Genomic DNA, 25,973 nt, shown 5'->3' with positions numbered 1-25,973 from the left:
CCTTATATGTCTGCTGTCACTTCATTTGTGTCTACCAAGTTGTCAGATGGTTACAATTTTGCCTTCATCTGTGATCACTGAGTATGAGCGAGGTGACACTTTTTTGATCCCGGTAGCTTTGACTGGCCAGTGTCCGTCTTGCCAAATTGTCACCAAGTCTTTGTTTTTAACTGTGCAAGGGATTTTTCTCCTTTATTTTATTATTTTGTCTGCTTGTACTTTCCCACTTTTGTCCTCACCATTGCAGTGTGTCCCTACTCATCCTTTCTTTTTGTCCCATATCTGTTGTGCTGCAACTTTATTTACTTACAGTTTGCCGAGGCTTTTCACTTTCCTTTTTTGATATAAAAACAACCAACTTGCCTAAGGGGGATTGTTAAATCATGTTTACCAAGATAGCTTTCTAGTATTGTACATTATTAATTTTCCTTCCATCAAATTATCAAGCTCTAACTACGTAGCCAAGTGGCATAGTCTCTTTCATGTGTACAATATCTTGAAAGGCTATACAGAGATAAATAAAACAGTGGTAAAATTAATATTAACAGAGAGAAAAAAAATAATGAATTATAGAAAATGGAAAAAGATATATTTTCAGGTGAGATGAGTTGAGTCAGAGAGTCCATGAGATGGGCATGCCTGAAGAATTCACCCCTTGCCTCACAATTGTGCTATAGAATCAGAACTTTAATTTAAAAGAAAATATTGTTTGCCCTTGTGGTTGTAAAGATAACTTTGAAAATGTGAACTTCAGGCTTGTCAGCACTGCTCTGCAGTTCAGATTACAGGGGTGTAAATAGCAAAGTGCATGGAAGTGCTGCACTGTAACTCCTCATTATGGATGGTGGGGGTGCAAATTAAAAGGTTCCTAGTCTGTGTCAATGTAGTCCTCTCCGCATTGTCCACACAGAAGAATTACTACCATGGCTCTTTGCTGAGCACTGCTGTTCACATCCCTGTAATCTGAACTGCGGGACAGTGTAGATATAGCCTGAGTTTAGCTGATGTGGTGTTTTTTCTGCCTGAATCTACAGTATAAAACAATAGCTCTGAGTGCCGTGAGCGTCTTCAATCCTTGCAATAAATTGTTTAATCTGAAACTTAAAGGTGAGAGTTTAAATGTTAACATTGTTAACTGTTTCACTGCTGGTCATTTACAAGAAACGTGCAACTAATTTGTTTATCCCACAGTCAGTAACTGCCTCTTTTGCTTTCCCAACTATCAGAAGATCCAGCTGCTCCCTACCAAGTTGCTAAAAGGTTTAATTTTCCCTTAAACAGCTACAGTGATGGAGTTATTTTTCAATACAAAAATATTGGCTCAGTTGAAAATTGACAATGTTGAAACACTGTAAAAAAACTGAATTTAATTAACATAAAATTAATAACACACTGGCTACTGATTGCATCACTCATTTTCATATTTAATTAATTAAAACCTTTGAGAATTTGAAAAATTGAAACAAAACTTTCATCAAATTTCTAGTGTGTTGCAACACAATGCTACAAAATCCAGGAATCTTGTCACAAAACTTAAGTTCACGTTGCTACAGGGTGCATAGGGCCTTGTCTGTGAGGCAGAAAGCTGCAAGAGGGCTGTTCCACATGTTGGAAGTTGCAGAGAAATAGGCTTTCATATAAATTCTGGTGAAATTGGCGAGGAAGGAGATGTGTCATAGATGAGCAGATAGGAAGGGGAAGAAAGTAGTGAGAGATCAGGTCCGACATGTAACGTCTTGAGGATGAAATGCTATGATTTTGCATCGTTGTATGTGTGCACAGGTCGACAACAGTATTCTGCATAGTCAGCATTCTGGAGCCTGCAGAACTTTGATTTTGGGAGACCAAAGAAAGAACCTTACAGTGCTCAAGGAAATTATGGTATTGATGATGATTTCAGAGAAAATTATTTACCTGGGCAGTGTTTCAGAGGAGATAATAAACAGATTTACAGACACTGAAAATGAGAGAGGATGAGTTTTCACAGTCGAGCATGATATCACGATTGCAGAGAGTTGAGATAAACAGGAAATCTAAGTTAAGCAGAGAGAGAAGAGGTGAAGTTGTGTTTGTGGATGCTCTTCTTGTCCAGCAGAGGTGCTTCTGCCTTGAAATGTAAAGCTGAAGAAAACTGAAGTAAATTTACTTGGTTTTGCCAGGCTGTAAGAATGTTTTAGAAGGAGTTAAAAATGGAGTCAAAGGATATGTACTGGTATAACTTAGCATTATCAGTGTCAAAATGGTAGTTATGGGTAAAGCAGACATTTGGAATTTATTAAGGCCTATTTAGAGAGCTTTTAAATTACAGATCTTTTACCTGAGATATGGTGAATAATGTATTTTTGTTTGTTGGAGTGTTTTTAGAGTTCCATGTCATTGTAGCTTACTTGCATTAAGTACTTATATTAAAAATCCATACTATCAATTTCTTTTGTCTCACATAAAATCTAGTTTAATTTTTGTGCAAAATCGCAATTTAAAAACTTTTGAATTAAAGGGGCACAAAATCTGAAACTAGAAACTTCCTTTTTCTCATGTGATAACTTTCAGATATTGTTTAAAGATGACTGTCTCCTGCTTTGACTTTGTGAAGTTTAGCTTGGAAGAAAGGTTTTTTGCTGTGATATTAACCTTTCTAATGAAAATGCTAACTCAACCTTTACTATAGCACAAACATGACACAATATATATGTTGTGAGGCTTGCACTGTATCCCAGTGACAAAACTTCCTCTGTACATTTCAGTTTCATATGGAGTTTTTATGAGACTGAACAGAAGAAAGGAAAGTTTTGAACATTCCCTGCTCTTGAAGACATTGTGAAATAACCTATATTTAGTAGCACAAAGATATGTAGAAATCCCACACACTTGTCAGTTTGAAAATTAAACCTTGTCCACAATATTTTTAAATATACATAAACAGTTTATTTGAAGGAGCAAACAGCTGTCAAAGGCCAATCTGCACTAATGGCTGTATTTTTTAAAATTTAAATGGAAGGAAAAATATTAGTTATATTTTCATGCTTCTGAAATCCAGGCCTGAATATTTTCTTAATTATCACAAGAGTTTAAGAAAAATCAAATAATGTTTTGTTATTGACTGTTCTATTTTATTCTGGGGTGGGGGGTGTAAGAGAGGGGAAGAGAATTGTCCTTTGGGGCCATAAAGAAAAGATTGTTCTGGCAAATCAGTTTTCCTTAACTATTACTGGCTGTGGGGGCTGAGCATGGAAGAATCAGACTTACAGTAAATAACATGAATTTAGAAGAAGGCAGCTTAAGTCAGGCTTGGCTTATTTAGTCTAGACAGAACTTTTCATGCCAAATGTTGCTGTTCTCATTTTTGCCTGCCAGATCTGTTTGATAAAGGCAATCCAGGAGTGCTAAATACCAGAGTAAGAAAACTTTCGTTATTGAAGTGATATTGAAGTGATATTGTGATATTGAAGTTTATTTCTCCCTTGATGTGCTTTTCATAACCTCATTAATATGTGTGGTATTGTATGGATGCATTGAAGGGATAGGAGGCACAATGAGACATCTGTTCATGTGGTTCATGTGCACTTTAGCCAAGGGGATCTTATTAGTCGGATTTATTTAAGTTAATATCCATTTTGACAATTTATTTACAGTCTCACTTGCACATGTATTGCAGCAATATAAATCTGTGTGAAATGAAAGCTTATTTCAAAATCATGCTTGATTTATGCAATTCATTTTAATCTTGCAAAATAGCTTGTATTATAGTAATATTAGTATTATTTAACATTTACATTTGCAGTAATCCTCAGGGGCCCCACTGAGCTATATTCTGTCCAGACTCATAGTAATAAACAGTCCCTGTCCCAAGGAAATTTTACAGTCAGAGAAGACAACCAATGTACTAAAGTTGGGAGCAAGGGGAGTGGGAAACAGTAAAATATATGCAATGTATATATGCTTTCGTATATACTGTTTTATATACTGTTGCTTATAAATACTTAAAAGAAGAGCCAGGTATCTTCAGCTGTCACTCAACTTGCCTATCACTAATTGATTGATTTCTTATAGGTTTCATGGTGCATTAGCTTTGAGGAGAGATTTGTTTAGAGACAGTAAACAAATGAAAGACCTCAGGGTTTGTGACTAGGAAGAATGAGTAAGAGGGTGTCAAAAGAGGTGAGGAGAAAGGTATGTTTTTCGCATATGGATCCCACAGTTAGGTGTGCATGCATCTCATACATACGAGATTGTTTTGAATAGCAGTGTCGATTGGGGCTGTGTGCGCACTATATGCCACCTCGTACAGAGGCATAAAGGATGGAGCAGCTGCCATCCTGCTGTTTCTACTGAGCTTCAAACTCATCCTTTTTCAACTAGTTCACCTTCCTTATTCTTTCTTTTCTTAATTTGGACATTCCAAAGAAAAAGAAAGACACCCCCCTCTTTCAGAGGGGCAAGGTGCCTAGTCCTACTGCCAGGACAATTTTTAAAAACTCCAGATATAAAAATTGCCCAAATCACAATGCACTCACCCCCCTGGTTGACCGGCACAGTTGATACTTACTCTGTCTCATCCCGAATAAGCATTTGGTGTGTAAATACTTCTCCTCAAGGACTTGCAAATCAAGGGATGCACTCATCTAGAAGAGATCCTTCAGGAATACAGGGGAGAAGGCTTGTATTCTTGATATTTCTTTATCCAAAGAAAAAAGGTGTGTGTATGTGGGGGGTCCTTTATCCTATCCTAATTATGAGGAGACTGAACAAATACATATGCTGCCTTAGATTCAGGAGTCCGTCATTCACCTCTGCAGACTCAAGACTGGTTCATGGCTCTTGACTAGTGAGCTGCATCCCTCTACTTAGCCAACCACTCAGCCCATTGGAAGCACTTGAGATTCACAGTGGGGTCAGATCATTAGCACTACAAGGTACTTGCACTCAAATGCCCCACAGTACTGTTGGTCTTTCTGAAATGCCTAGCAATGCAAATAGCTTACCTAAGAAAGCAGGGAATTCACATCTGCCCCTATTTGGATGACTGGTAGGTCACAGCAGGAGAAGATAGTGATGGCATCCATACCTATTCACCCAGCTATGCCTCCTCGTGAGCTATAAAAAAACCATGGCTAACATTGTCTCGGAGGATAAAGTTCACAGGAGATGTGATTGGCTGAAGTCCTTGGCTGGTTCTAGTCACTACAAAAACTTACACTCCAACTAACATCAAAACTGTCTCCTACAGCCAGAGCATGCCTTGCTGTGTTAGGCCATGTGTTGGTATGCACGTATGTGATGCCACTTGCCAGACTTCACCTATAGCCACTCTAGCTTTGGTTCAGGTCAGTCTATACCCTGGCAAAACATCAAGATCTCAGTGCCAGATCATATCACTGCAGAACAGACTTGGTGTCTGGATCTCACAAACCCATGCAAGGGGTACCTTTTCAGATCCGTTCTCAACAATGGCACGAACTATGGACATGTTGGGGAAAGGCTCGGGAGCTCATTTAGACCACCTACAAATTCAAGGGACTTGGTTCCTGGATGACATGGGGTTATACATGAACATCCTGGAGCTCAGAGTCATCATACTGGCCTGTATTGCCTTTCTCCCTGTCCTACAAAACTCAATGGTGCAAATCTTCAGAGACAACATGACAGCTATACGCTACACAAACAAACAGTGCCTGCTCCTCGTCTCTCTGCCTGGATGCTGTCAAATTCTGGACTTGGTGTCATCAGGACAGGGTGATCCCTGCTCACTCTTCCTTTCCTGGAAGTCAGCGGCAGCCTAGTGGATTTCCTGTGTAGGCAATCAGTGACCAATCACAAATGGCTATTGCACAGATCTGTTGTAGAACCAATGTTCCATCATTTGTGAAGACAAAGTAAAGTGTCAGAGCTACTGCTCCAGTAGAGGCCTGAGTCCACGACTGTTTCCAGATGCTTTCCTTTTGCAGTGGAACAGAAGCCTACTCTCTGCTGATTCCCCTAATTCCCAGCATAATTTCCAAGATCAGAAGAGACAAAGCCATGGTCATGCTCATAGCTCTGGCTGATAGACCTGCTGTAAATGTCCAATCAGCCTCCTGTACAGCTCCCAAATTACCTAGAGCTCATCTTACAGCACCACAGCCAGATACTCTATCCAGACCTAGTCACTGCACTTGACTGTATGGTATGGCTGTTAGCTGGTTAAGTACCATGGCTAGAGAATGCTCCCAACACATCCAGGAACCCTGATTCAGAGAAGGAAAACATGAAGGATGTACTCATCTGAATGAAAGAGGTTCTTGATATGGGGCCTACCAGGTCCCAGCTTTGATACCGAAGAGCCAAGCCTACTAGTTACACTTAACAGGCTGGCTTGTTTTGTTCAGCTCCAGTAAGGTTCCATTTTGCCATCCCAGTGTACAGTCATGTTGGATCTCTCTTTCTCCTTGGTATCGAAGTTTCTCAAATAATTATTGCTCGCTTACCCACTTGTTAGAGAACCTACTTCTGGCTGGGACCTCAGTATAATCCTGCAGCTCAAGGAGTTTCCCTTCAAACCTCTCTCTGAATGTTCTTTATATGATATAAGTCTTCTAGGAAGTATATAGATGCCACACTTCCTGTACACTGTTTACACAGTCTTCAGTTTTCTATTGCACACTTCCTACTGGGGCAGACACGAAGCCCAGGACAGGACAGTTGCAGGCTGCAGCTACACAGAGTAGTAGAAAGTTATTTGCTCTATTCATAATAAAAAGTTTATCCTGACAGTGATCTGCTTTGTTAGTAAGTGCTTGTCTATGTTTATAGCACTGTAGTGCTTAGTGAAGATGCTACCTTCATCTCTCCAAGAGGTGGTAGCCATGTTGATGGGAGAAGCCCTCCCATCAACATAGCACTGTCTACATCGGGGGTTAGGTCAGTATAACTACATTGCTTGCAATGTTGATTTTCCACACCCATGAGCAACGTACTTATAGTGACATACGTTTGTGTGTAGACCAGGGCTAGGATACTGCATGTTGCCAGAAGTGGAAGGCATAGCATGCAGGAAGATACTGTGAGAAAGGTAACATTGAAATGGCTCTACAGAGCCTGTGCAACTGCATGTAACTCCCTCACCAGCCCTGAGAATCAGGGAAATAATGCATACAGCAATCTGAGCTACATATGAAGGCCACAGGGACAAATAAACTGGAGGATGAGCAAAAGATTGCTCTGGTCTTAATGGTGACAGGTACAGCAACATTAGATATAGACAATGTATTCCATACAGAGGTAGTGGGGAAAGAGAGGAAAAGCTTTGCAGAAATAATGAAAATGTTTGAGGATCATTGTTTCCTAGTACAACGTTACTTGTGAGAGAGAGATGTTCTGGATGAGAACACAGAATGAAGAAAAAATCAATACAGGCGTTTGTTACTGACTTAAAACTAAAAAGTCAATTGTGTGAATATGGAATATTAAGAGTCTCTCATTATAGACCAGATTTATCCTGGAATATAATAATAAAAGAATCTATGAATGGTTACAAAGGGAGATGGATCTGACACGAGAAAGGGCAACGTGTATATAACAAGCAGCGAAAAAACCAGAAAGTGAAACACAAACAAAAAGTCTAGAGAAAGGCACAGAGCACTTGACTGTGAGTGCTATAACTAAACTAGCAAGGGAAAAGTTAACAGAAATTAAATTGGCCAAAGACCAAAACATGGAAAGCAGGAAACAATTTCATGAATGTGGCAACCATCATGAGTATAGGACTTGCGCTGCATTCCAGCAAATATGTAAAAATTTTAATAAACCCAACCATTATGCTGAAAGGTGCAGAGAAAGCAAACAAGAGTTTTAGGTATTAGGTGCAGAAAGGATTTCTCAAGTGAAGAGCAAGAGCTATTTTTAAGCTCAATAATGGAGGAGGTTTAAAATGCAAAAGATTGAGTAATTAAAATGTGAATAAATGGCACATATATGACATACTAGATAGACACTGGGGCACAAGTAAACATAATAACAGAAACTGAAATAGAAATAAGGAGCACATAAAAATGGAAGAGGCAGAAGTGTCTGTGAAAGGCTCTAGTGGAGCAATAATTCCAGTATTGGAAGAGTGCACACTGATCCTTAAGTATAAAGGGAAATTGATAAAACAAGAATCTGTGGTGGTACATAGTGACAAGCAACTAGTCTTGGGCTTATATATGTTGGAGGTCCTTGGTCTTGTTAAGAAGATGTATACCACAGAGAGTTAGAAAGACAACATAGAACCAGATATGACAGTATTAATGGCATCATATGAAGATGTAATCACAGGCAATGGGTGCTTCCCAGTAACATAAGATACAATTAAAAGAAGATTCAGAATCTGGGTCTGCCCCACATAAAAAGTTTCACAAACCTTAAGAAAGAAGCCAGAAAGACTGCAAAACATAACAAATGGTATAATTCAGAGAATAGAAGAACTAGTCAATTGGGTTCACTCCTTAGTAATTAGAGAGAAAAAAGGAGGTGGACTATGGCTATGTATGAACCTTAAGGAACTAAACAAAAAGAGAACACTTCCACTTGCCTACAAAATGTGAACTGTTGTCTGATGTGGTATGAGCCAAATTCTTCAGTAAATTAGGTGTGTCAGATGGATTTTGGCAGATCCCCTGGGACTCTGAGTGCTACAAGAGCTGCACTTTCAATGCACCATTTGGCAAATACTACTTCCTAAGACTGCCTTTCAGAATGGTTAGCTCCAGAAGTATTTTACTGTACAAGGATCTAGATGCTGGATAGTCTAGTGGGTGTGAAAGGGCACACTGATGACATCATAATTTGGGTCAATATTGCTGTTGGACCTTTAGGAGAGACAAAGTGGGTGAGGTAATATCTTTTATTGGAACAACTTCTTAAAAGTTCTGTGTAGCTCGAAAGTTTGTCTCTTTCACCAGCTGAAGTTGGTCCAATAAAAGGTATTACCTCACTCACCTTGTCTCACTAATGTTCTGGGTCCAGCCTGGCTACAACAACACTGTAAACATGGAACATTTGGAATGACTGAAGAGAATTTGCAGGAGGTAATAACCTTAAATCAAAAAGGCCAAATATCAGTTTCAAACAATGAAAATAACATACTTGGCATAGAGTGTGACCTCCAAAGTCTCTTACCTGATGAATCAAAGATTCATGCAAAACTGAACATGTGGATACCTGAAGATAAAAAGGGAATTCAAAGACTGTTAGGCATGTTGAATTACATGATCGAATTCATACCTAACTACACAGCTCTTACAACTCCACTAAGGCATCTCCTCCACAGGGGCATCGAATGGGCATGGATACCAGGTCATGAAAGAGAGTTCAGTAATTTAAAGGACATTTTGACATCAACTCCTGTGCTGCAAGTTTTGAGCCACTGAAAGACATCAAACTCTCCTCAGCTGCCTCCAAAGAAGGGTTGGGAGTAGTACTATTACATTGTCATGGAACTGATTAGCTGTCAGTGTCATATGCGTCTAGGGCTGACACAGCCACAGAGAAGATGTACACACTAATTGAAAAAATGACACTAGATCTGGCATATGGATGTACAAGATTTTACAACTTTCTCTATGGTTGTAGCTTCAATGCAGAAACTGATCACAAACCACTGATTGCATTACATGAAGAGGGACTTGGAGATGCAGCACCATGGATGCAGTGACTACTTTTGTAAATACAGAAGTAAGATGTGATCCTGGAATTCCTACCTGGATCTCACTTAGTAATGGTAGACACACCCTCAAAAGCATATGCTTCATCTGATAATACATAGTCTGATATCTGGATCAAGCAGTGAATATACATGTGAACATGATAAAATGTCATGTGCTGTATCTTCAGGCATATGGGATGAATTGGAGACAGAAGCAGCTAAAGATGAAATGCTGCAAGCAGTGATACAAGAGTTAAGTAAAAGTGGAAAAAAACAATACTTCCCAACTGCCTATTGCCACTATAAAAATGAGCTTTCAGTGATCTCAGGAGTACTTTTGAAGGGGACCCAGATCGTGGCTTCCTACAACGATGCGAAGGGAAAATATTGGAATGACATGAAGGGAACCTAGGAATGACCAAATAAAAAAAAACAGAGCTAGAGAAGTTGTATTCTGGCCACAGATGAATATTAACATTGACGAAATGGTGAGCCAGGTGTGGAATGTGTCAGAAGTACAGAGATTCCCAGCAGAAAGAACTAGTGATACTGCGTAAAAAACTTGCAGCTCCAGGCGACAAAGTAGGAATTGACATGTTCAACCTGGACGACATGATCACCTGGTTATAATGGACCTATTTTACCAGTTTCTCAGAAATAATCACGCTTGAAGATACCACAGCAGCAACAGTTGCAAGCACATGAAATCTGTATGTGCATGTCATGGAATTCCAAGAACAGTAATAATGGCCAATAGACCACAGTTCAAGAATAGGGCATTCCTGGGCTTTGCTAAAATGTATAACATTCATCATGACATCTAGTCCCAGATATCCTCAAGACAATGGATTAGCTGAATATGGAGTATGAATAGTGAAGAACTTACTCAAAAAAGCATTGTATGCAAGACAGGATCCATCTTTACACTACTCAATTATAGAACTACACCACTGAGATGTGGAAATTCATCTGCTGAACTCTACAACAGATGTATAAATACTTGGTTACCATATATGGGACAAAAAGAAAGGAGGAGTAATAGTGAGGAAAACAGTGGAAAAGTACAGTCGGCTTAAATAATACAATAAAGGAACAAGATCTCTTCCGTAGTTAAAAAACAAAGATTTGGTGAGAATTTGGCAAGATGGACACTGGCCAGTCAAAACTACAGTGATCAAGGAAGTGTCACCTCGTTCATACTCAGTGATCACAGATGAAGGCAAAATCTTCTGAAGAAATCATAATCATCTGACAAATTGGGTGACACAAATGAAGTGAGGGCAGACATGCAAGGTGAAAACATTTCACAAACTTATCTTGCTGTTGACCATGAGACTGAGTCAGTTAAGACAAAGGCTTGTCTAAAGAGGGTTTGCAATACAGCAGATTGGGAAGATTGGTGAAACCCCTTAAGAGACTGATCAAAACAAGTTGGTCTTCCTGGAGGCTATCACATCAGCCAGGAGGTATGTGTGATCTTCAGGCACTTATGGCCCCCCATATGACATTCCAGAGGGACAAGGTGTTTCTCAGACCTCACCTGAAGTTCAGTCCTAAGGTTGTCTCAGATTTTCGTCTAAACAAGTTAATCAACCTATCTCTTTTCTTCTTGAAGCCACTCAAAACAAAGGGAGAAAATAAATTACACACACTAGATGTAGCCAGGACTTTGCTTTATTATATTGAGAGGACCAAACCTTGCAGGCTCGTGCCTTATTTGTTTATAGCCATAGCTGGGTACATTGTAAAAGTCAAGCCATTTCTTCACAAATAATTTCAAGGTGGCTAAGACAATGTGCCATGCTGTGTTACCAGCTGGCTGCTGCTATTTTCCCACTGAACATCGAGACTCACTTAAAAAGAGCGCATGCAACATCCTCCACCTGCTTTAGGAATGTACCATTATTAGAGATCTGCAAAGTGATGATGTGGAGTAACCCACTGACCCTTGTCAATCATTGTGCCTGGATTGTGGATGAGATAATCAGTGAGGTTGATAAAATAGTGCTGCTTGGTAGAAGGAGAGAACAGTTTTGTAGTAGAAGTCCATATGGTTGTGAGACCTTCTGCAGAGGTATGCAACAATGTAGGAGCAGTGAAAGCGGATTGGGGAAGTAAGCCAGGATTAGGAAATGTAGATACAAACCTGGCGAAGAAGAGAGACAAAAGAGTTGAAGGTGGAAGAGAGAGAAGAATAGAGGGATTCTGCAGTACAGTCAAAGGAGCAGGTTGAAGAGAGAATAGAGTAGAGGGGACTGAAAGCAGTGGAGAAGTTGACAGTCATGAAAGGGGTTGGCAGTGGCACATGGTATCGGAAATAGTGAATGTAATTAAGGCTGGCTCGGAGAGACTATGAAAATTGAGAAATTACTGAAGGAGCAGTGTCTAACGAAGACAGCACAAGAGGGGGTTTTGTGAGTGAGAATTGGTGCAGGGTTTGAGATCAAATGAGGAGGTGCAAGCAAGTAGGTAGATGCCTAAAGTGTCAGATGAGACATTAAAATGGGAGCAGAAGCTATGGAGGCTGAGAATGGGAGATTATGAGGAAAGGAAAAGTGAGAGCCAGGAACAAAAGTCAGAGGCGGGAAGGTGGTTGGAAAGAAAGCAGGCTATAAAAATAAAAAAACTCAATATTAATGGGGGATTTCAAGTGTCACCATATTGACTGGGTACATTTCATCTCAGGACGGGATGCAGAGATAAAGTTTCTTGACACATTAAATGATTGGTTCTTGGAGCAGCTAGTCCTGGAACCCACAAGAAGAGAGGCAATTTTTTATTTAGTCCTAAGTGGAGCACAGGATCTGGCCCAAGAGATGAATACAGCTGAACCACTTGGTAATAGTGACCATAACATAATAAAATTTAACATCCCTATGTGTGGGGGGGAAACACCTAAGCAGCCCACCATGGAAGCATTCAATTTCCGAAAGAGGAACTACACAAAAATGAGGAAGTTAGTTAAACAGAATTAAAAGTTATGGTGCCAAAAGTTAAATCCTTGCAAGCTGCATGGAAACTTTTTAAATACATTATAATAGAAGCTCAATTTAAATGTATACCCCAAATTAAAAAAACATAGTAAGAGGACCAGAAAAGTGCCACTGTGGCTAACCAACAAAGTAAAAGAAGCAGGTAGAGGCAAAAAGGCATCCTTTAAAAAGTGGAAGTTAAATCCTATTGAGAAAAATAGAAAGCAACATAAACTCTGGCGAGTGATGTGTAAAAATATAATTAGGAAGTCCAAAAAAGAATTTGAAGAACAGCTAGCCAAAGATTCAAAAAGTAACAGCAACATTTTTTTAAAGTACCTCAGAATCAGGAAGTCTGTTAAACAATTAATGGGGCCACTGGATGATCGAGATGCTAAAGGAGCATTTAAGGAAGATAAGGCTATTGCAGAGAAACTAAATGAATTCTTTGCATCTGTCTGGCTGAGGATGTGAGGGAGATTCCCAAACCTGTGCCATTCTTTTTAAGTGACAAATCTGAGGAATTAGAGGAAGTTTTGGGACAAATTGATATATTAAACAGTAATAAGTCCCCAGGACCAGATGATATCCACCCAAGAGTTTGAAGGAACTGTACTTACTAACTGTGGTATGCAACCTATCATTTAAATCAGTTTCTGAACCAGATGCCTGGAAGATAGCTAATGTGACGCCAGTTTTTAAAAAAGGCTCTAGAAGTGATCCCGGCAATTACAGACCGTACCAGGCGAATTGGGTGAAACTATAGTAAAGAACAGAATTATCAGACACATAGATGAATACGATTTGTTGGGGAAGAGTCAACATGGTTTTTGTAAAGGGAAATCATGCCTCACCAATCTACTAGAATTCTTTGAGAGGGGTCAACTAGCATGTGCACAAGGTTGATCCAATGGATATAGTGTACTTAGATTTTCAGAGAGCCTTTGACAAGATCCCTCACCAAAGGCTCTTAAGCAAAGTAAGCTGTCCTGGGATAAGAGGGAAGGTCCTCTCCTGAATCTGTAACTGGTTAAAAGATAGGAAACAAGGGGTAGAAATAAATGGTCCATTTTCGGAATGGAGAGGTAAATAGTGGTGTCCCCAGGGGTCTGTACTGAGACTAGTACTGTTCAACATATTAATAAATGATCTGGAAAAAGGGGTAAACAGTTAGGTGGCAAAATTTGCAGATAATACAAAACTATTCAAGATAGTTACGTCCAAAGCAGACTGCGAAAAGTTACAAAGAGATCTCACAAAATTGGGTGACTGGGCAACAAAATGGCAGATGAAATTCAATGGTGATAAATGCAAAGTAATGTACATTGGAAAACATAATCCTAATTATACATATAAAATGATGGGGTCTAAGTTAGCTGTTACCACTCAAGAAAGAGATCTTGGAATCATTGTGGATAGTTCTCTGAAAACATCCATTCAATGTGTGGCGGCAGTGAAAAAAGCTACCAGAATGTTGGGAATCATTAGGAAAGGGATAGATAATAAGACAGAAAATATTATATTGCTGCTTCAAAAATCCATGGTTCGCCCACAACTTGAATACTGAGTGCAGATCTAGTCACCCCATCTCAAAAAAGTTATATTGGAATTGGAAAAGGGAAACTAAAATGATTATGGGTATCGAAAAGCTTCCATATGAGGAGAGATTAGTAAGACTGGAACTTCTTCGTTTGAAGAAGAGACTACTAAGGGGGTATATGATAGAGTTCTATATAAAAACATGACTGGTGTGGAGAAAGTAAATAAGGAAGTGTTATTTATTCCTTCTCGTAACACAAGAACTAGGAGTCACCCAATGAAATTAATAGGCAGCAGATTTAAAATGAACAAAAGGAAGTATTTCTTCACACAACACATAGTCAACCTGTGGGACTCCTCACCAGAAGGCCAATACTATAGTGGGGTTCAAAAAAGAAAGGTCTATCAATGGCTATTAGCCAGGATAGGCAGGGATTGCTGTTTGCCAGAGGCTGGGAATGGGCAACAGGATGGATCACATGATAATTACCTATTCTATTCATTCTCTCTGAAGCACCTGGCATTGGCCACTATTGGAAAACAGGATGCTGGGATAGATGGACCATTGGTCTGACCCAGTAGGGTCATTCTTATGTTCTTATGACATCTACGTGAACTGGTGAGGAGAAGGAAAAGTTCAGTGGAGGGGAATGAGCGATAAGAAGGAGAACCTATAAGCAGCAAGGATAGGAGAGGAAAAGTCCTATGCTCCCACCATGTTCCTTTGTGGATAATTCAGGATGGGAAGGATATGAGAAAGAGATGCCGCTTTATGAGAGAACAGATGGAAAGGTAGTCTTGGGAGGAGGGAAATTTAGGTTTTAGTAAGTGCCAGCAGTTATCAGGAATGGGAGATATAAAGGTAATTGATAGCAGTGATCTTTTTGGAGTTGGAGCAAGTGTTTCAGAGGGAACAAGAAGATGGGATGGATGAGAGTTCTGAAAGGGAGAGGCTAGAGAAGCAGAGGTAGCGAGAAGAGTATGATAGGTGAAGAGGGTGGGAGTGACGTGAGTGTTGGGGCACAGATGCATTTTACACTTACTGGATTGTTAGAAACTTCTAGCAACATCAGTTACTATCGCTTAGGCTTGGAATTAATACCCTACTCCATGTCCACCCTCTTCTTTTTTAAAATATGTGTTTGTGGTCTGTGTTTCTACAGTGCCTAGCACAAAGGGGTGGGGTCTGGTTCTGTTACTAGAGCTGCACGGCTCTACAGAAATGCAAGTAATTAATAATGTTATGCTGAGAAGTACTGGTGATTGCCTGGATTTCAAACCTCTTCAAGATTGGGTGGAAACTCTCCCTTCAATTAACATAACTGGCAGGATAAGTTAATCACAAGCCCCCCTCCTTCAATGTAAGGGATTGTGAACTCACCCAGGAGTTTCTGACTGAATGGGTGGCAAGGTTTTGCTGATTATTGTATGTGATGTGTAGGTGAGGGAAGGCAGAACAGACAAAAAATAGAGAGACTCAGGCCTTGTCTACACTAGATAGTTTTGTCGACAGTAGTTTTTCAGTGATAAAAAGCACTATAATTATAGTGCTTGTACTCATCCACACAGCACTCATTTTGTTGCAAAAACACGTCCACACTTGACGTTGTAGTATCGACAGTGAGAGCAGTGCATCATGGGCAGCTATTCCACAGTGCAACTCGACAGCTTCTGTTGCTAGCAATTCTGGGATAGGGGAGAGGAGCGCAGAGCAGCATGAGTGCTGGCTCAGTGTCCCATGGTGCATTGCGTTTCCGGACTGTCATTCATTGTGTTGCTGGCAGCGACTTGCGCCATTTTTTCAACAGTTCCTCGCCTTTTACTGCCCCTTGATTTTAGCTCAGCACTGCACCGTGTCTCGCTCATAGCCCTTCTTCGCCATGGCACAAGAAATCTGGCCATAGGTATCAAAGTTCCTTTGGCTAGAGTGGAGCTGGGAGTGCATGGCAGACTCTCCCCAAATGCTGATCAGGTCCAGCAGCCCTCGTGTGCTCCAAGCGGGAGAGCATTTGCTGCATGGAACTGGCATGGTCAGTTGGGAAGAGGAGATGCAAGCTCTCCACGCTGACTAAGCAGGAAGTGGAATAAAAATTTAAAACTTCCCATGTCTGTAAAGGGGGAGGGGTGAAGGGCTGCAGAGCAGCAAAGAGCAGACAGATGTCCAGAATGGTCAGGATTGGCATTATGGGTCATTTCCGGAGGCCATTTACCATGACGAAAATATACAGCAGTGTCTACAGTGACACTTTGTTGCTAAAAGTTTGTCGCAAAAAGCTCTACACCTCTTGTCGATGTGGTTTTATTTTGTCGACAAAACAGTCATTGCAGTGTGTACACCTGGATTGATTTGTCGACAAAAGGTGACTTTTTTTGACAAAACTCTCTAGTATAGACCAGATCTTAGAGGCAGGAAGAAAGCCAATAAGCAGCCTGTAAGCACAGTGTGACCCTAGTGAAGCCTAGAGGAAGGTTCTGGGTCTGATGCTGGCGAAAGTGGCTTGGGGCTATAAGCAATGAAGCGAAGCTGGGTTTTTTTGGTTCCTTCTGCCTTCAGAGAAGCCGGTCTTCGTACATTTCTTGCAGAGAAATAAGATTGCAGCAAAGAATATTCCAGCCTTCATCGATTTCTGCTCCCAGCTGAGACATCCCTAGGGCCCTGAACTTTGACTTAGCTGCTCGAGTCAGAAAGGGGTAACAATAATTATAATAAAATAGCTCCTTTAAAACACACTTAATTGGTGAAGGTTTTCACTGTTACTCCATCTTAAAAAGGTGGGCTCACTGAATACATTTCTTTTAAAATTCTGTCATTTTGCCGCTGGACTAGTCACTCTCAGCCAAATTTAGACCTGGTTTAAGTAGAGAGGCCAATTAAAGAGGATAAAAATGTATAAGTGATTGTAAACCTTTTATGCTTTAGCTCATAAGCCAGCCACTAACTGACCAAGGAAGAAACTTCCCTAATGAACAAGCTTTTCCATTATGTTTACTACAGGCTTTCTTGTATCTTCAGCTGAAGTATTGGGTAGCAGCCATTGTAGGAAACAAGAGAATGGCCTAGATGCATTGCTAGTTGTCTGAGCCAATATGTAAATCCTATGTTCTAACAAAATTGAGTTCTGACTTGAGATTCTAAGGGAAGATTCCCCTCACCTATTTTTATTTTTTAGTAATCTGTTAAATGATGTCAGTACTTAATAGGAATATCATAAGACAGTCTGTACAAGCTTAATGGATCCCTTTTGTGTGATGCGCTGTGGACTGACAAGACCAGGAGAATGCTAGAGGCATGACGAGGTAGAATGAATTGAAACTCAGGTGCTATATTTCAGAGCCCAAGTCTTTTAAAGTTCCCCAAACTTTATTTTGAAACCTCAAAATAAGTACAGATGCATTATCGATAGTTTTTTCTCTCTTGCTCTCTAGATATTTTTTCAAATGTTTGCTTTCATGGTTAATTTATAACCCATTTCTCTTTCTCCTCTTTGTTTCTCTTAAACAGAATGATACCCCTTTCATCTCAGACTTTGATGATGAATCTTCATCAGGGCCAGACACAAGAATATGTGATGAAACCCAAATATTATCCAGCAAAGAAAGTGATTTCAGGAGAACAATATGCTGAGGGTTCAATGCCTTTAAGAATGAGCCAGGATCAACTTGCATCACCTTTTCATTGTGAGTAAAACTGTAAGCAAATAGCATAAAGAAAACATAGTTTCAAATCTTGGAAATATTTTGTATATCTGGATGGCCCTAAAATGTCAAAACAGATATTTCAAAATAATAATTAAAAAAAGATAATTTTCATACAAGCAAAACATTCAACATGAAGCATGGCTTGCTGTTCAGAATTTTCCTGAATTTAAAAAAATTGAACTTGACTCACCTTTGGAATTATGTAATGCTCTTTTCAGATTAAAAAATGCTCTGTGAAGTCTGCTAGATTTAGATATAATAGAGAGTGTAGCCAATATAAATTGACAGGATCCCTTCCTCCAACCTTATATCCAGAACACACTTCTTCAGAAGCTGAGCTCAGGATTGCATTCTCATCAGTGGCTTTCTTTATGTTTAATTTATTATGTGTTTATGTACTTTTGCACATTAAGGAGAGTTTCTAGTTTGTATTTGTAAAAAATGGTTGTATAGGTGCCCAACTTGTTGCCTTGGCTTGTGTCCCGTCATGTGGGGAGCTCAAGGACAAGCTCTGTCTTAAAGGGTGGAGAATGTGATGAATTATGAGTTAGGCATCACAAAGTGTCTGCTGGCTTGATCTGAAAAAATGTTCAGTGAGTTAAAAGGTCATACAATCAACTTGAGAAGATGAGGTGCTTATCTTCTATTCCCAACAAACTTCTTCTGCCTAAACTCCTCCTTGTGTGGTGTACCTCTTTCTTTCCAAGTTAGAGTTGACACCACAAGGCAGGTCTACTTTTCATCTTGATAAATTCTACTGACAGGTTACAGGTTCACCCAGGAATAGTTTGAAATTCTGGCTGAATTGCATCCACCACTATAACCATACTTGCTCCATCCACTTGTACCATGTAATTTTCATCAAATAATTCCATGAAATTTAAGTGTCTGTTTCTTTTTTGAAATCTTACATTGTTATTCTATATTATTATCACCAGAAGTTTCCAAACCATGTAACATTTTGATAATTGTCAAATCAAAGAATAATGAGAGAAGCCAAACATTTTATTTCATGTGGAAGTTTATTTTAGATTCCATTTCAGACACAATTTTTTTTGCTCAGAATCTTATTTCCCCTTTACACCTTTCAGCACAGATTTAGAGAAAATAACAGTTGGTTTTACTTGCATTTTGTCTGGTATAAAAGTGCTTGTTTGAGATTATCCAATTTTTAAACATTTATTTTCTTTTGTGACATATTTTAGCCTTTACATCTTCAGAAGCTAGAATTGCATCAGTTTGCATTAGTTAAAGCCAAAGGTGTGCCACATAGCCAGCTAATAGACCCTTAGGTAAAAGTAAGGAAAATCTCCCTTATCCTTATATACAAGAAAGACTTAATTGTCTTAGTGTCATATTCCTATATAGATTTCTATTAACTCCTTAGATAGTTCCATTCCACCACGGTTAGCATATGAGGTTAAGTTGGTATAATATTTTACAAGTCCTAAATTATTACAGTATTAGATATACCTTTGAAGATAAATCTCCCTTTAGCCCTTGTTACATTGGGAGAGGGTGAGGAGAGGGGTTGATATAGAGCCTGAGGGTGTAGAAGGAGCAGAACTACCAGCTCTGTTCCTGAGGTAGTTGTCGCTGTTGGTAAACCTGAAATTCATTGACAGGGACTTCTGGTCTGTCAGACCAATACTACTAGGAGTAGTTAGGGGAAGGCAGTATGGGTTGTTTGGGCAAGCATAGCACCTGTGACATCTCCCCCAGGTTTGCCGACAGTTCCTTAGGGCTCCAGCTTCCTTAAAAAAGTGAGTGTAGAGGGGGCATTGTTGGATGTTTTGACCGTTGGGCCAGATTAATAAAATGGTTAAGATACACATAGATGTAAAATGAGCCATATTGAATAATTTTTCACAAAAATTTATGAGCATTTTTTGGTGGAACATTGTCCCTTAATATCTCTGAGTTGGAAGTGTTTGGTTTATCTTCCCGTTTCCAGAGCCTGCAATGTTCTAGATTTACTACAGAGTACAAAAAAAGAAACAGGTGACTTTTTAGTGGTTCTTGATATGGTTGGAACCATGCTAAAACTTTTTTAAAAAACCCTCTAAATTTTGCTGGAGGGTTATATGAATGCCATGCCAAAGTACCTAGAAAATTCAATAAGCTCTCAAGATTATGCTGCTTATATGTTAAACTTTTGTGAGACGTGAAATACTCCGTTCCCCTCTAACTGATCACCTCCAGGACCTAGGATCTGGACCAAGCAGTGCTCTATCCCTTCTCTGAGATAAAACCCTTCTCCTGCTGTCAACCAGTGCATTTAGTCCTATAGCTCAAATGGTAGCACTATATGCTAAAAGTTCATGGTTCAAACCTTACTGTTGATGTGTGATGGAATGGTTGTTACAGTTGTTACAGTTGCACATAGCAGAAAACCTAGAAAACCACATTTAAAAACCCTGTGTTAAAAGAACATTATTTATGTTGAAAAATCAAGGACTCAAAAGTAGGAAATGCCAGATTTAAGGTTGCCCACATAACCTTAATTTGCCCCCTTCATATGTATGTGTTATAGTGCAATCTTTAATTACATGATCACATACTATTTTTTCTGCAGGACCACTTCCTTATTCAGAGCACAGGATAGGTACACAAGAGGGCGGAATTAAAGTTTCTCAGGCAACCATAAATCTGGCGTTTCCTTACTTTAAAATGCTTGACTTTACAACCTAAATAATGCTTTTTCACATATTTTTGAAGTAATTATATATACTTAAACAAGAAAGACCTAATTAGAATATTTTGGGCTTCGTCTACACTTACCTCTGTGATTCAGCGGCAGTCGACCGGAGTTAACGCAAAGTACGCAAAGAACTTGCGTAACTCCCATTGACTTCTGTGCTTCTCTTCTGCGCGCTGTCTTCACTGCACTGTGCCCCGTCAACGCAGCGCTACGCCACTTGAGGAGGTGGTTTTAGTACGTCGACTTCTGGATCGATTCAGCGGGTCTTCACTGACTACTCAGTCAATCCAGATAAGTTGATCTGATGATGGTGACTTTGCCGTGTAGACATAGCCTTAGTTTGAAGTGATCATACTGTAAAGCAGCTCCCTTACTCTCTTCTCTCTACTTAATTAGTTAGATACGTGAATTGTTGCAGATTAAGCCATGGGTGTCTCCAGACACAAGAAGCAAATAGGGCACAATGAGAATCAGGGAATTTAGAACCTCCTCAAACAGATGGATATAGCTGATTGACATCCTAGCTGGAAAGAGGGTGCAAATATGATTTAGCACCAATAAGGAAACTGTAGGAACCTACTGGATTTTATCTGTCTCGGAGGCTAGATAGAAATAGATCAACATGGGTTTTGATATACTTAATGGGGGGAAATAGCTTCCAAGCTGAAATGGATGGGTCACATGGCTAGCCCACCCAACATGGGTGAACTGTACACCAAAAATATTTAGATCAGATCCACAAGGGAAGATATGCATGTGGCCTGCCTTATGGGAGCTCGCCTCAAGCTGATAGGTAATACCCAGAGAGCACACTGCTTCCAGGAAACTGCATATATTGTCACAGATGATCTGTCATTTGCCTGAACATTAAAATACCCAGGGATAAAAAATTCTCAGCTATTCCAATGGTAACACTAGCACCAACTTAGAAAACTCACCTGTGAAATTCCCCATTTAACCTGATGGTCTATAAACCAGCAAGCAAATAATACGTGTAGAAATTCAGATAGCTCTTATTGCAAACATTTTCCTTTGAACTAGACTCTTTTAAAACAGCTATTAAATAAAAATACACTAGCCAGCGTGAGTTGAACTTGAGTTCTATAAATATTAGTGCTGGAATGATGGGTTCCCTAAATTAAATGCTACAGAAGTATAGATTAGAGGGACTCTGTGCTGTCTTTTAAATCCATGAATATATTAAATGATAATGAAGTAACTCCAGAACAAAACGTACTCTGCTCCTAGCATTACTTTCAGAAGAATTATTGTTATAATTACTTACTGGACATACCATTTGCACCATTTACACATTTGCACCATTAACATCAACAAGCAGGGCTGTGCCAGGTCTCCCTCCCTCTGCTGTGAGTCTGTCAGGCTTTGGAACTGGTGCATCTGGAACCATGTGATGCTTCAGGTCATGTACCTACTGGATACGCAGAATTCGCTGGCTGACGCACTCCGCAGAACTCTCTACTTTGACCTCAAGTGGGAGCTACACGAAGCCATGCTCCTGGGCCTCTTCGTGAAGTCCCACCCCATGGGACCTCTTTGTTACTCACAGGAACCAAAAGCTGTCCCTCTATTGATCCAGAGGAGTTCTAGAGGAGAGCTCTCAGGACGATCCTCTCCTCCTCTCCTGGGCAGCCGGCCTCTGCTATGCCTTTTCCCCATTCCCACTGCTGCCAAAAGTGCTATGCAAGATTTGCCAGGGCAGAGCCACCATCATACTCATAGCATCTTTCTGGCTCCAGCAGTTCTATTTCACGGACCTCCTCAGACTCTCTGCCTGCACACCACTCTGCCTCCGCACACTCCTGAATCTGCTCATGCCAGATCGGTGGAGACTCCGACATCACAATCCAGGCCCTCTTCACCTCACAGCCTGGCATTTGGATGAGCATTGAGGATAGACCCTGCATGCTCTGCCTCAGTTTGACAAATCTTCACCCAAGGCAGGAGAGAATCTACCAGAGCCTGCTACCGAGCTAAATGGAGACACTTCCTAGTGTGGGCCCGCCATCACCACCACCACCATCCACTGAGTACAGTGTCTATTCCCGCGGTCTTCAACTACCTCGTTGCCCTCAAGACGTCAGGCCTGGCACTCATTTCTATTTGAGTGCATCTGGCAGCACTTAGCACCCCTCTCTCACCCATGGATGGTGCCTTTCTGTTTACGTACGGCATCACTGTCCGCTTCATGAAAGGTTTACTGAACACCTTACCACCAGTGCTGAAGCCCACACTGCCATGGGACCTTAATCTCATTCTCTCCACCCTCACGAACCCACCCTTCGAATCAATGGCAACTTTCTCCTCTCCCACCTCTCGATGAAAATGGACACACAGCCACGATGGTGGACCCTCCCACCCCAATATTCTACAAGGACAAGGTGTCCTTTTGAAAGAAATTTTTGTTGTAGTCATAAGTGGTGTCTGAGTTCCACCTCAATCAATCCGTCCACCTGCCGGTTTTCCACCCCAAGCCACACACCACCTCCACTGACAGGACCTTGCACTCCCTTGAAGTCTGCCGCGCATCGGCATTCTATCTCCATGAGACTTGACCATTTCACAAATGGCTGAAACTATTTGTGGCCATTGCTGTATGGTCAAAGGGTCAAGCCCTATCGTCCCAACAAATCTCCAAATGAGTCTCGAGGTGCATCTGCAAAGGCTACAAACGATCCCTCCTCCTCCTCCCCCCCCTCCCCCCCGCCTGACAGAGTCACGGCACACTCTACGCAGACACAGGCTGCCACCTTGGCCTCACTGGCGGGCATGTTCTAGGAGGACATCTGTAAGCAGCGACATGGTGATGTGTCCACATGTTCATGACACACTATGCCATCACACAAGCAGCAGCTACAGACGCAGCTAATGGACCAGGCTGTACTGCAGACCGCACTTCCTTTGGCATCCTCGCACCCGCCTCTGTGCTGATCAGTGTTTGTGAGTCATCCATGTGTGGAGCACACATAAGGACCATCACTTGAAGAAAAAGAGGAGGTTACTTACCTGTCACTGGAGGTTCTTCGCGATGTGTGGTCTCTATCTGTATTCCACTACCTCCCCTCTGCTTCAGATTGGATTCCATAATGGAAAGAGGGAAACTGGAGAGGTGCTGACCCGCACTACCTCTTATTCCCTCAGCTGAGAGCACGAGGAGATGCACGACACATGTGCAGGTCAACGGACATTACTAAGAAATACTTCTGGACTCAGGCACATGGCGTACATACATGCCCATATGTGGAATACAGATAGGGATCACACATCTCGAAGAACCTCCAGTTACAGGTAAGTAACCTCCTCTTTCCAGGAATGGCCTTTAATTGTGTGACCCGTTATCTGAGTCCCGATTTGAGACCTCTTGGGGCTGATCCTCTGAAGTGTTGAGGACCCACCTTTCCAACTGAAATCAAGGAGGATGGTCAGCATCTCCCAAATATCAGTCCTTCGCTCTCAAACTAGGCATCCAGTTATTGTGGCTTACAAAGTTAGTGGATCCTTTTGCAGATTTTGGCCTTAATCTTTGTGTGTTACTGTTGCTCATGTGTAAAATAGGGATACTAATACTTGCCTATTTAAAAGGGGTCTTTTGAAAATAAATTCATTTGTTTGTTTAAGGCACTGAGATGTGATGATGAGCACAATAGAAAAATCCAAGAAGAAATTTAAAAAAATCCTTATTTAGTACAGAATGTAAAGTATGTAAAGTAACCAAGGCTTGGGACTGCACAATGAACAATGAGAATAAAAATAAATATGGAATAGCTGTCTTATTCACTGAGTCCTATCATAACTTTTAAGAGCTTATCTTCACATCCTGATTATCATTCCTAATGTCACTTATTTGTGCCTTCATTAAAATTGCAAACTATATGTTGTCAGGGATCCCCATCTTGCTTATCTAATCTATTTTCATGCCAATCACTATCTAAGCACCATGCTATTACATGGTGCCCTTAAAATGCAACTACTTCTGGCATAGCAGGTGGAAACTTTTGACCAGTACTGCAAAACAATAGATTTTAGGTAGTCAGAATATAAGTATATAACCGGAATTTAGACAGGCCTTTGCATTATCCTTATATCATACAATCAGTGGTTCAAAACACAATTTGACTTCATTATATATTCATCCCTAAAATATGCATAGATAGCTCCTATAACTTTGTATAGAAGTTGCACATTCTTCTGAAGGCAAAATTTGACTCTTTAACATTGTTTCTGCATTTACCTTGAAATAATGTGAAAAACATAAAACAATTCTTTATTAATTATTGGTGCACATAATTGTTCAGTGTTTATGGTACTATGCATTGTGTTTTTTAAATATATATGGACCATTGAGTATTGTGAGAAAAAATATAGCAAGACTTGGAATTCTGTTAAGTGTAGAAAACTTTTAGTTAAAATTTTGCCATAACAATAGATTTTATGTCTATGAAATTTTAATTTGGAGAAGTTCTTTTTTAAGCCTCAGGCCTTATGGTATATTTGCCCATGCTGTTTTACTGAAGACTTCATAGGTTGATTTTGGGGATGGAGAGAAGGTGCTACTTTGAAATTCCATTTTACACTATTTTTGTGAAATGGGACCATTGTGTCTCCACTTCATGACACATCCTAATAACATCATTTCCCTGTCACTAAGTGTCAGAAAACAGCTGTGGGTACATACAGTGTTCTAATAGTGAAAAAAGACTTTCACAGATATTACATGTAACATCTGAAAAATGTGTGTGTGCGGAAACTTTATAGTGCAGTTCTACTTTAGCTCTTCAGTGTGTGTTGACCTTTGGGAAAATCTCTTGTTCCTTCTCTTTTGATGTTTCACTTTAAAACAACATTGCATACATAGCAAAATAATTCTTCCATTTGCTTGGCTTAACGAGAGCATGACACCATGCTCCTTCAGTGAGACTTTCCACCAAAAATACACTTAAGGGAACATCTTGCTGTCTTTACTAAAGAAAATTCTCCTTAAAGATTTTGGGCCAGGCTAGGGCAACATCAACTTGACCATGCAGTAACTAAGCAAACGAACAGACAGCAGGATGGAACAAAGCATTTTTTTAAGGTGAATTATCTGAGCCACACATGCGCTCTCCCTCACTTGTGGTCTGCCTCAAGGTTATCTAGCACTGCAGGGGGGTAACCCCTCCTGGTTACTTCTCGACCACCTTAGGCCTCCGACGGAGCGAGCAGTTATCCCTTCCTTATCTGCGTCATCGGAATAAGTAGTAGTTATTTTTGTTTCTTTGTTCTCCTTAATAGTTAGTGTTTCCTTTTTACCCTGTTGGGATAAAATAAATAAAGAAAAGAAAAAGAACTTTAGTTTGTTTCCTGTCCTGTGTGGGTGAGATTCCCCCCCTTCCCTCCCCCAACC

At 40.3% G+C, this 25,973-nt stretch overlaps 1 protein-coding gene across 1 annotated transcript in view; it reads left to right on the top strand.

Moving 5' to 3' along the window:
• The window catches only part of LTBP1 (latent transforming growth factor beta binding protein 1), a gene marked incomplete at its 3' end in the record, with an annotated part of 277,622 nt that overhangs the window by 66,380 nt on the left and 185,269 nt on the right, over window positions 1-25,973 (top strand). Inside the window, exon 3 of the mRNA XM_067562644.1 lies at window positions 17,675-17,850. Coding sequence (XP_067418745.1) covers window positions 17,675-17,850 — 176 coding nt within the window. The remainder of the gene's footprint in view (window positions 1-17,674; window positions 17,851-25,973) is intronic.

This window comes from Emydura macquarii, unplaced genomic scaffold, assembly GCF_026122565.2.
Source record: "Emydura macquarii macquarii isolate MOO-44397 ecotype Brisbane River unplaced genomic scaffold, CSIRO-AGI_Emac_v2 contig_2457, whole genome shotgun sequence".
In the NCBI taxonomy this organism is placed as follows: Eukaryota; Metazoa; Chordata; order Testudines; family Chelidae; genus Emydura; species Emydura macquarii.
This window is presented reverse-complemented; position numbering and strand designations above follow the sequence as displayed.